This window comes from Lutra lutra, chromosome 15, assembly GCF_902655055.1.
Source record: "Lutra lutra chromosome 15, mLutLut1.2, whole genome shotgun sequence".
Taxonomy (NCBI): domain Eukaryota; kingdom Metazoa; phylum Chordata; class Mammalia; order Carnivora; family Mustelidae; genus Lutra; species Lutra lutra.
In genome coordinates, this window is record NC_062292.1 from 62765498 (window position 1) to 62777969 (window position 12472).

Below are 12472 nucleotides of genomic sequence, written 5' to 3' on the forward strand. Positions count from 1 at the left end.
AAGCCTGGCCAAGGATGGGTGACAGGGGCAGGGTCCAAGGAATTATCTGACGTCATTATCAAAGTAGAGAATAATCCCAAAACCAATTACGGAATTAGGGGAACTTGGGGGCAACTCGTGGATAGAATGCCGCAGGGTATTTTGTCTCCTACATCTCTCATCTCAGGGCTTATTTCCTCCCCCAAATCTTCTCTGGTGGCCCTTGAAAGCACTCACACGTCTTGAGCCTGCCTCCATCACTCACTTGCATGGTATTAATAGGATGTTTGGGGGTCTTGGGGTCAGGCAGTACCTTTCCTTGAATTCCCAGCATCCCGCTGAGAGCCTGGGGGTGGGACTCAGCACATAATCCCCCAGCCTTTTCTGAATCTCACCTCCAGCACTGTGACACCCAGTTGGGCTAACTGATCTCTGGGGCTCTTGCCGTCCAGCAGGCTATGATTTTGACAGATCTGGGGCAGCCCAAGGCATGCTGCTCTGTGGCTGGCTCACGTTTACACGTTAAAACATGAATGACCCATGCAGGAGGGACCAGCCCTGCCCCGGCAGAATGAGCATCCTTCCGGAGCAGACGGAAGCCTAAGGCTGCAGAGACAGGAGTCTGGCCTGCAGCTCCCACAGCTGCTGCTGCGTCCCAGCCTGTGATTTCCTCTAAGGTCTGGATTGGTCCAGGGAGCAGAGAGGGCTGGCAAAGAGCCTCTATATATTCCTCAGAGGGAGAGGCTGTCCCAGACACTTGGGAAGTTTTCAGAGTCTCGCTCTGCTGTTCCGAATTTGTGCTCAAAACTGAGGAGCTAAGCCACTTGCCAAAATGTGCAAAGGACTTGCGGCTTTGCCCCACTCATGCCTGGAAAGGTGAGAACCAAGTTATTTTGGCTTAAGAGATAGAGATAACCAGAATCTTTGCTGAGGGGCAGGGAGGTGGATACCCAGGGGTGATAGAAAGCTGGTGATGTTTGTTCTGAAACAGGTGTGTGATTGTAGAGTGGGGCTTGTCTCCTCTCTGCCAACAGCACTGACACTTGTAGGACCTGAGCTGTGGGAGGCAGATCCAACAGGGGCTGTCTCATGCACCATTTCATATCCAGATCTCATTTCCTCCGGGGAGATACCAAAGCCATGGGTGCCTGGTCAGGGTCAACGAGTGCATGATTAAGAGCATGGATTCCAACATCATATTGCCTGCCTTTGAATCCTGACTCCACTACTTATATTTTGTGGGGTTGGGTGATTTATTTACTCTCTCTGTCTTTCAGTTTCCTTCTCTGTGAAACAGAGATGCTGGGAGCATCTACCTCAGGGGCTGGTTATTAGGACTGAATGAATTACTGGATCTTAAACTCCTAGCACACAGTCTGGCACAGCCTAGAACTGTGTAAATGCAGGCCTTTATTACTTGATGCATGTGGACTGAGAGAGGGAGGCCAGTTTGCAGTGAGGAGAGGGGGTTTTTCATTGTTCTTAGTGTCTTGATCCCATTAGATGGTAGTAGCTGGATTCCTGGAGAGAAGAAAGCCCCTGGGACACAGAGGTTATTTACTGGCTAGTACTCTCCTAAATACATGGGAAAACACCTTTGAGATTCTCTGGTTATCCGTTAAGCTGGACGATATTCTGGAGGGAATCCAAAGTATCCAGGCTAACAACCCAACAACCCTAACTGATGCAGGGAAGTGGGGATCTTACTTCCTAAGAATGGAGTTGATTACACTTGGTTTGAGTTTTCACCATTTAAAGGAAATAAAGTGACCCTTGTGCAACCCAACTCCATCCCTAAAGCCATTGGCAGTGTTTGCCTAAGAAGGTTGTGTTCAGTGGGCTGTTTGTGATCTTTCCTGCCTCTCAGAAGCTCAGGTCTGACTCCTCTTACTGTTCTATACCTGATTCACAATCAGCCATAACACTGAATTGCTTTTTGTTACCTTTCAGTGCACAGTGAAATCTTACGCACCACAATACAACTAGTGCTCATGTGAAATTCTTTAGGGTGGCCAAGGAGTTTTTTGTCTCAATTGCCTGAAGTTTTAATTTACTGGCTGGTGGTAGAATCTTGCAATTTCAGTTTCTTATTAATTTTTTTCATGTTCTATTTCCACTGCAAATAGAATCTTAGTTCCAATTACAATGCTACCTGAGAGGAGTGTTTTGGAGAAATGGGATTGTGGAACTGTGGAACTGTTAGTGCACAATCATGGAAAAATCTGAGACTATCTATCCTGATTTTTCTAGAGAAAAATCTAGACTATCTATCTATACTGTTTGTTCAAGCATGGTGCTTGAACGAATGCATCCAAACCTACCAACCCTGCTCTCTCTGTCTCTCATTTCCCACCTCGCCAGTGGCCCTCTCTCCACTTCTCTCTACACTACAGGAGGAACGGAGGTGGACCGTAGTGCTTACTTAGATAAGGATGTTTGAAGAGTCATATAGCATAAATTAGGATAACGTATATGCTTACAAAAGGAATCTATAATGGAAAGCTCTACCAAAGAGTTGCATTGGGCATAAAATTCAGTTTACAAAAACCAGATTAACATGTTGTGATTGATTGTAGTGGAAAGAGGACTGGTAAAGGAGTAAGAAGCAGATTCAGTTTGGTCATTATCTAAATTTGGACCCATGAGCAGTTTCTTTCACTTCTCCAGGATTCTATGTTCTCATTTAATCAATGAGAGTTGGACTGACTATCTTCTCACCTTCTTTCCCACACTGCCGTAGCTTAAATATGTTTAAGACACAGTTTAAATCAGCAGCTAGCAAGAGATGCAATTAAAGGGAAATTTATCCTAATGAATTTCTCCCTAAAAGTTTAGGAGCAGAAAAGAGTCAGTTAATGAAAACTCGTCCAGAACCCAGCCCTGTGCTGAAATCATGGCGGTGGCAGAAGCAACCTACTCTAGGATTCTAATGAGGATTTACAAGAAAACAAAATTTACTCCATGTGCCTGGAGAGTCTGTCCTAGAAAATAGTCCTTCATCAATGTGTAGAGAAGCATTAAGCCAGAGTCAACTTTGACATAATCATAGGAACTGTTCTTTCTTTCTTTAGATCTTAAGACTATTGCTTATGAAAACCCAAAGTGGACCTCACACATTTTTATATATTCGGAGAGACCAGTAATCCAAACATACGAGCAACAAATGGCCACCACCCCAGACTTCTGCCTCATGGCATATTGAAACCAGTGCTGTGTTGGTGGCAATGTGACAGTCAGTGGAAAAATTAAAAAGCTGAGTCAATTCAAGTTTGTATTTTTCACCCACAGTCTTCAACTTTGAATGTTAGGCTTCTTCTGAAGATGCGTTTTATTTCTAGGTTCTCTGAAATAAACTTCTCTGAACAAGTTTAAGTTTAAGGTAAACATGGCTCTTCCAAAAAAGACAAAAAATTCCAAAATAAAAAGTGTTATTGTGACGATTCCCAAAAAAGTCGTTAGTATAATATAAGGCAGTCAGGGTGATTAATATAATTGTTCTCTTTCAGTGCTGACAAGTCCTGTCACCAAGTTCACGGTCTCTGCTAACCTAAAAAGGAGAATAAGAGAGGAATGAAAACTTAGCTACTGACAGAGAGTTTCCCCTGGGATAGTAATGAAGTGTCACAAGCCCTGTACCTCTGTCGGTGTCTGCTGTAGCTCTGATTTCTGTTGAAGGTTATAAAGCTGCTGGTGGTGAAATGTTTTCAGTCCACAGTTCACATGGGAGCGTCTGGTCATCTCAAGTTCGTGGCAATGCTGGGAATTTCAGGAACTGTGGAAAGTTAATGAGGAAGGGGACATTCTGGGTTTTTTTAATTTATTATTATTTTCACTAGACATTCCATTGTTTTCTCCTCTTCCAATTTATATATAGGTCTACGTGCGGGTAATTTCGAGTAGAAAGTCACCTAATAAGCAAGGCCACTGACCAACTAATTGTTTAAGGTCGTTAAGCCACATGGAAGCACCTTGCTGAATGGGCCAGGTTCCTGGGTCTGCAGGGTTAAGTAAATACTGCTTTTTCAAAGGTATGAACACATCCTTGGGCCAACTGTGGAGAAAAAAGGTGGCAATGAACTTGAACAAGTCACAGCTCAGTGAAAATAGGTAAAAGATGATCAAAGAAGCCTACAGAGAGAGTGGCAGTGACTCTAGCTAACTTTAGGATCGTGCTTTCTGGGAATAAGTATGAATTTAAAGCTTGCTGTAGCTCATAGAGAGTCTTCTAGTATAATCACCTATATTCCAATGAAATTTCATTATGTTAAGAAAGTAAAGGAACTATTTAGTAAAATTGAGGGGTGGTGAGTCACTCAGAAAGACTTGGATTCTTATTGATGAGACAATATTGATCATTTCTCTGGATTGCCTTTCAAAGCTCCATACTTGCCTTAGGCACAGAGACGAAAGACCCTGACCCTGCTCTCAAGGAACTTGCAGGAAGCCCTGTTGGGGAGACCGCTAGCAAGAAATGAGTCCACGGTGTTGAGATCTACTGTGAAGGAGTAAAAGCATGGAGTGTAGAAAAGCAGAAGAGTGGGAGGAGTTGGGGTGGGAGCCCAGAGAACTTTTGGTGGTCAGGAAAACTTTGCAAGAAATTACAATAAACGGTACTTAACCCAGGCTTGTGAATGAAGCCTCAGGAAGGAAAGTTTGCCAGGTCTATGGGAGAAGAGCCAGGAGGATGAAGGCATTCCAAGGGGCCAACTCCCCAAGGAGCCTGTGCAGAGTCAAGGAAGGGAAAGGGCCCAGTGAGCTTGGTGGTGTTAGCACCTCTTCATCCGCTCTGCATCATCTGTCTGAGGCGAGCAAGGAGGGAACTTTGAATTTCTAATCGGTTAACCTCCCTGCAGCGCATCCTGTATCTTGTTTCCTTGGGACTTGTCAATTCCATCCACTCCTTTCTGTGAAGATGGAAGAGATTTGCTCAGCGGAGAGATATTCTCCCCACCCCCCCACCCCTTCACCTAAAGAATTTATTTACTAAATAGACAGTCCGTACTTGGCACATAGTAGGCACTTAATAAATATTTTGTCAGAAGAATGCATAAATAAGCTTATAACAAGTGAAGAAGACAGGGTTGCTCCCAGTTTGGCCTGGTGTTTCTTCTGCTTGCAAAGGGTCAGGGAAGGATATCAGCAGGGCTATTAGAGGCTATAATGGGGACAGAGAGTCTGTTCTGAAACAAAGAGGGATTCCCTCCCCAGGGAGCAGGAGTCAGGTTGGGAGGGGGAGGAAGGTGGAGGGGAGGTCTTAGGAAAATCTTGTTAAACAGGTGAGTCCTTTTGTTTCTGGTGGAAGTGGGCCTGGAGCTCTTGGTGAAGCTCCTGGAACCATCACTTTGGCTCCGTCTCCTGCAGTCACTGTCCCACCTTCTCCTGCGGATTTCATCCTCTGTTCTGAAGAGGCGTCTCTTCCTAGTCTTCCGTTCAGTCTGGGCCATGTTGAAACACCAGATCTCAATTCACAATACTTGTGGGTCCCAGAATCTTAAGTTTGGAAAGATCCTTGAAAGATTATCTAATTTTTTTCCTTCTTTAGCAAAGACAAGCCACTAATCGGGAACAGCTGATATCTAGGGACAGGGCTAATGTTTCTGTGGCTCACGGTTACGGCTTTTGTCTGTCCTGCTGGCCAGAAAGCAAAGGAACTAAACTTTAATTAGTTCAGTCCGGATCAATCCTTAGTAACAGGAACCAGACTATGGCTGGAGGCCAGAAGATAGCAGGTTCCTATCTCTTTCTTCCTTTAAAGCCCCCATTCAGGTCCCAGATAACATTGAGCCTGCACTAAATTTTAAAGGCTGAGTCACCCAGAGGAGAAAGACAATGAAAGCCTGTTTTCTACTACCTGAGGAAGTAACTCTTAAGACTACACATTTTAGGAATACTTAAGAAAACCCAGGCAAGGTCACAGTCTATCCCCTGCCTTAACATCAGCAGGAAGGTGGAGCAGAAAGAACAGGGCACTCATAACTCTTCCTCTATTACTCCCTAGCTGTGTGAACTGGAGAAAATCACTAAAACTCTCTGAGCTTCATTTCCTCATTTGTAAATGAGGATATTTTCTTGTTTCGGAGAGATGCTGTATCCCCTATTAAAGAATTAATTTCCTTCCATCCTTCTTTCCCTCTTAATGGGCAGTCAGGAAATCATTTAAATCTCAAGTAGGTGCCAAGGTCTTTGATAAAACTTATTTACTTTCACCCTTCCTCATCATAACCTTGTCTTTTTAAATAATAAAGATGGATATGTCAGATAGTACAGTATTTTTACTATTTCAGCCATCATTCTTTCAGTAGGTATCTCCTCTAAAAATATACCAACTTTTTCCAAAACATTAATAGATGTTAATTTTTACTAAACATTAAGAGACATTAAAAACCAAAATCATACTTAAAAATGAATAATTCTTTAGTATTAGTAAACATCCGGTGAGCATTCCAATATCCTCAATGGCCTTTTTGCAGTTGGATTGTTTGAACAGGATCAAACCAAGGTCACGCTTTTTTATTGTTATTACTGAATTTTATTATTATTAAATAGATAAGCACTACCCATTGATCTAGCACTCTTTCTACAATTAACTGGGCTCCGTTATGTAAAAGCACTTCTTATAAATGTCCTTAAGGACACCTAGAGACTGCTTTTACCTGGTAGGGAGTCAGTAGCATCTTCATCTTACTATGAAGTGATTTGACAGCAGGTGTGGTGAGGCAGGGCGCACTGTTCACACACAGTGCTGACCTGAGGGGTTTGCCTCCAGTTCCCTTTCTCCCACACTTTCATATCCCTTCACTGCCAGGAACAGCCTCTCAAAGAGCCTGCCGGTCTTCTCTACTCTACTGAAGGTTGTGCACCATGCCAGGGGCTGGAAGCCTGCTGGGGGTGCAGATCCTTACTCTGCTACTTTACTTCTGGTGGTGGTGGGGAGCCCCTGCTGAGCTAGCTCACGTCCAGTCACCCTGCCCACCACATCCCACCTACCCCACCCCCCAGGACTCAAGGACAGCCCCAAATCTCCACCCCAGTGCAGAGAACACATAAAACCCAGGCTCACACTTTGGGATTAGTTGAGAGACCCTTAAATCTCTCCTTAGTCAATAGGACTCCTGTCTTTTATTTCTCTTTTCCTTGCCATTATTTGTAGAACACAGAATTTTTACTTTTTTTTTGTTTTTTTTTTAAGAGAAAGAGAAAGCACACATGTGCATGGGGTCGGGGAGAAGCAGAGGGAGAGAGAGAGAATCTTAGGAACCCAACACAGGACTTGATCTCAGGACCCTGAGATCATGACCTGAGCTGAAATCAAGAGTCAGGTGCTTAACCTACTGAGCCACTCAGGCGCCCTGTAGAACACAGAATTTTTAGATGCAAGTGTAAAAGGCTATAACACATGGGAAGGGTCCTGGGTGGGGAGAGCAGGTGTCCTGAGCTATAACCTTGGCCTCTGCTAAGTAGCAGAGGGTGAGTCCTCCATCAGGTGCCTCTCCTGGCCTCATCAACCATACTTGTAATGGTGACGAGTCAATTCTATGATCCTCTCCCCTGCTTCCAGCCTCACTACTTTATTGCCCTTAATTTGGATGCCATGCATTTTGAGGAAAGATTGTACTTCTATTTGAATTTTGCATCTCATCCCAATACCACAGGAAGGCCAGGGAACTAACTTCTGGATGTAGCTTGAAAGCAGTAATCACTTAAAAATGGGCAATTTTCTTCCAGCCACTTTGGATCTCAAAGGACTAAATTAAGAACCCCATATTTCTTTAAAAAAATAGTTGTGATACATTCAGAATAAACTTTCAGTTTGTCAAAAATACATATTTATGGGCAGTGGAATGTGAGTCTAATTTTGGTGAATTCCATGAAAGGAAAAGATGCTTTCAGTTTCTTATAAATTCAAGGGTAATTTAGGTTCAAAGATCATGGATTCTAACAGCCTGTGATTTTTGTACTTTGTTTACAGTTAATCTCAAGAGTGTAAGCTCCTGGAGGGCAGGCAGGGAAATGGAATGTAAGGACACAGACATGCCTGGCCTTGGGGATGGGGTTCCATTGACTGCTTTCACACTAGGTCACTTTTTTCTCCAATGGGAAGAGTGGCCCACTCATGCCCGCCCTTCCCAATGCTGCCCAGAATGAAACTCACCCTTCGCCGTAGCAGTTTAAGAGTTTCTATCCTTGAGGCTGGAATGAGAAGGGTGAATCAGATTTCTAGTCCTTTATGTATTTAAACAGTCTTCATCTACCACCTGAGTAGATCCTGGAGTCCCAGCATTCTCAAAGCAGTGTGGGGACTGCATAGATCCATGCCAGGCACATAGCGCACCGTGATTGTAACTTCCACCTACATGAGGACATGGAGCTTGCCTCTGCTGCAGGCATTAGAAACTGTGTCTTTCCTGGAAAATCTGAAGGTGTAGCCAACCTACTCACAGGACCCATGTGTCATCAACCCCGCTCAAGTGCATGTTACTGGGTTGATTCACTCTGACCAGAGTGCTCCTGGAAAGTCCAGACAGGGCATTTCTTCGCAAAGCCTTCTATTCCGTTGCCATGTGGAGATAACAATAACTTGGCCTCTCCCTGTTTCTCCTTCAAAGAGGAAATGTTCCAGGGTTGAAGGGTTCACCCAGGCAATCTTTGAATACTTTGGGCAGTAGGTGTTCGATCATCACAATGGCTCCATGAAGAGCAAACGAGGCTACGGTCACGTGTCTATAGTTTACATGTTCTTCCTTCTCCTATCTGACTGCTTCCCCAGACACTTCTCAAGCAACACCTAGCCCATCTGGAAAAATCTCACTCAGCTCCTCACAACTCTACATTCTAGAATGATATTGGAACTACCCTCTTAAAGTCAGAGGAGAATCAGCATGCAGAAAAGTAGTTGAAAAATGTAAAGTGCTCCGCTGTGTAAGTTCTTATTATCAGTAGTGGAGTGTGTGGAGCTGTTTTGGTCAAGCTACTACTTTTTGACATTTTCTTATGCAGAACATCTGTTTCTGGATTAGGCTCTTGTCTGAGGGGATTCGGGAAATTTAGAAAGAATCAAGATGTTCCGCTGGCAAAGTAGTTTCTTGTGTTTAGCAGCATATTTGAAGTCATAGTTTACAAGAGATATCTGAGTTCAAGGTCGCAGGACGGGATGACCCGTGAACTTCGGGACAAGGTCAACAGTGTACGTTATTCTCAAGACTTTCTCGGAAGCACCCATTGTCTAAGGTCTGGTGCTGGTGCTTTCTGAATGACAAGCTACCAGAATCTGTTCCTGAATCCCCAAATCTAAAAACATGTATGTCGCTTGAACCTGCGTGCATGTCCATACACTGTGCACACACCCCGGATATTTTTATAACATGGAAAGAAAAGATCTGTTGAAATCAGAGATCCCTGTAAATAAACTGAAAGTGAAGCTGTTCACAGAGATGGATGTAGATCGATGGGGATTTTTTTCCTTCTCTGACAAATATGTCTCTTACCCTCATGGTTAACATTCACACTTCCTCCTTCAGCTGGCAACATCAAGGGAAAAACCGTCTGTGAGTTGGGATTTTCTCAAAATTCTCAGCTGAAGTTTCAAAAGCCTTTTAGATTTTTTTTTTAATTGCCCTCTAACTTTTATATTCCAGATTCAGTAAGAATAGCTTAACCTTTGTCTCCCTTCCTGGTCCACACAGCACCCTGAGGTTTGTAATCAGGCCAAAATGAGTGGCAGAGGCCGGCCTGCAGTGAGGGAAGGAATATGGAACTTTCATCAGCTTCTCATGGAACACATTTTACTAAATGGATCCTGGCTTATGAGCAAGGAAAGGGCAAGAAGAACTAAGACAGCGAGTGATTATGACAGTCTAGAAATTAGTGTCTCGCACAATCTTGACCTCTCAGATGCACGCAGTAAAGTCAAATGCCTAGAATGGATGAATTCTGCTCCTTGAGGGGAGAGTGATTTTTTTTTTCTTTCTCTCTCCTCTCTCACACCACCAACTCAGAATCACAGACTGAGAATAAGATCATGGCCCCAGATAAAATTCTTTCTTTCACAGGTGAGAAAACAGGTCCAGACCTGTTAGGAAGACTTGTCCAAGATCACCTAGCTGGTTTGAGTTGGAACTAATTCGAGATCTGCGGATTGATTTTCCACCTTTATTTTATTTATTTTATTTCCACTTTAATTTATGAATTTTGCGTGTCTTCACTTTTAAAATACTTATTCTTCCATAGACACCATCTTTCAAAAGGTTTTGGTTACCAAACAAACTGTAGTCTTTAGGGAAAAAAAGAATTTCCCCATTACTACGTACCAGCTGCATAGAGCTGCCAATTAGAATAACTGAACAGCGTAAGACAGGCTCATTACATAGCAGTTAAGAGCCCAGGGGCTGAAATGAGATTGAGTTTGACTCCTACCATTGTAATTTATGAGATTATTTTGGGCAAATCCCCAAACTTCTCTGTAACTCAGTTTTCTCATTTGCAAGGTAGGGGTAATATTTATGCTTTCTTCATGGGATTGTTATGTGCACTAAATAAGGTTATGCACTAGATGTAGTGAGTAAACCAGTAAGTTGGGGGGATATGCGTGATTTCTCTTAGTGCATGATTTTTCTTAACCATCTTCAACTGGGGAAAAAAACTTTGCAGCCAAATCTCGGAATGGGGCTAGAACAGGGAACTGTAAAGCACCCAAAACCAGATGAGACAAGTCCTCCTCCTAGCTTCCCTTCTTCATCTGTGCCTGTTTCAATGCCTTGTAGATTGTTTTTCTGACATCCTGAGTAAATATTTCTCAGAGGCAGGCCATGTCTCAAGGCTTTAACTGGATCGTTTATGCCGTTTAGAAGACATTGTTCTTCCCATCTATGTTCTGTGGCATGTCCCTAGCACCTCCCTGGTCCTCAGGGTTTTGTTTTGTTTTTTTTTTTTTTTCCCTTGTTGTGTGTTATATCTGATGGTCTCTTAAGAGCTGTGACTTGGATTTGCAAGACATACAGTTACACATGCATTTGTCTCCAATCCCTCTTGCTTTCAGGCTAGAGGAGGGTGCTCAGCCCAGCGACTCCTACTTTTGCATCTTTCTGGTGGCACCTTGGGTGACCATCTGCTTGGTTTCTGGTCTTTGTTTCTATCCTGAGCCCAGATCTCTAACTTAGAAGCTCCCAACCTATCCCAGCAACCACACAATTTAGGGTGCCCCCACTCTTCAGTTCTTGCTGTGTGAGGTCCACAGGGCAGACGGCATTACTCCCTAGGAGGAAAGTGAGGGAACGCTATAGCATACTGGAGAGAAGTGTCCAGGATCATGACCCTGCATCACACTCACAGACTTTGAAAGCTTCTTGGGAATTTTTAGAAAATTGTCTTAGGAAAATGTGGACTTCTGTATTAAACATTGGGAAGGATCTTTGGGGAGCTGGAAGAGATGCAGGAAGCAAACACCTATGTCAGGGTGCAGACTAATTCCCTAGTCCTCCGTGGTCACACAATTTTCCAGCCAAAGCACCCATCCTCAAACATCTACGTTTGATGAACATATCAAACACATCCTGAACACATCAAACAGTTTCTCTGCTTCTCCCTTGGGGATAAGCTAGCCCTCCATCCTCTGAGCTCTCACTCACAGAACTTTTTTCATCTTCCTTCTAGTTCATACCACTTTTCCCCCCACTTCCCTCAGATTCGACTTGGGTTGGGTATTTGACAGTACCTGATTTAATTCTTTTTCTTTTTTTTTTTTAAAGATCTTATTTATTTGACAGACAGAAATCACAAGTAGGCAGAAAGGCAGGCACAGAGAGAGGGGGAGGCAGGCTCCCCGCCAAGCAGAGAGCCCGATGCGGGGCCCGATCCCAGGACCCCGGGATCTCGACCTGAGCCGAAGGCAGAGGCTTCCACCCACTGAGCCACCCAGGCACCCCCCTGATTTAATTCTTATCCTAATTCTGCAAGGTAGATGTTATTAACATCCCTGTTTCACCAATGAAAAAGCACGGATAATTTTTTAAATATTTTATTTATTTATGTGTGCAAGCAGAGGGTGGGGCAGAGGAAGAAGGAGAGACAGAGAATCCTAAACCGACTCCTCACTGAGCACAGCCTGATGGGGGCTCGATCCAAGGACCCTGAGATCATGACCCAAGCTGAAATGAAGAGTCAGACGCTTAACCAATTGAGCCACCCAGGTGCCCCAGAAACACAGATAATTTAAATGTTTGGCCCACGGTCAGGAGGTTCACTTGGTGTACATGAGTTCCAGTGTGCTACTTTTAAATCTAGGGGGTAGCCCACTGTACCATAGCTGTATCCCAGTAAAACTATGCAGACGTACCTCCTTTGTAAAATGAAAGCTACTTGAGGTGGGGGAACAGTTTCTTCTTAATTGTGTAAAACACTCCCATACGTTCTGGTACAGTGCCTGAAAGATGGGGGTCCTCTATTCAAGTCTGATAAGTGAATGAACATGGAAATGCATATGAATCAGTAACTGGTT

At 43.7% G+C, this 12472-nt stretch overlaps 1 protein-coding gene across 1 annotated transcript in view; it reads left to right on the forward strand.

The window, feature by feature from the left end:
- Window positions 1–711: 711 nt before the first annotated feature.
- RGS5 (regulator of G protein signaling 5) overlaps window positions 712–12472 on the forward strand; it is a 49619-nt gene continuing 37858 nt past the window's right edge. The window contains exon 1 of the mRNA XM_047705131.1: window positions 712–855. Coding sequence (XP_047561087.1) covers window positions 812–855 — 44 coding nt within the window. The 5' untranslated portion in view covers window positions 712–811. The remainder of the gene's footprint in view (window positions 856–12472) is intronic.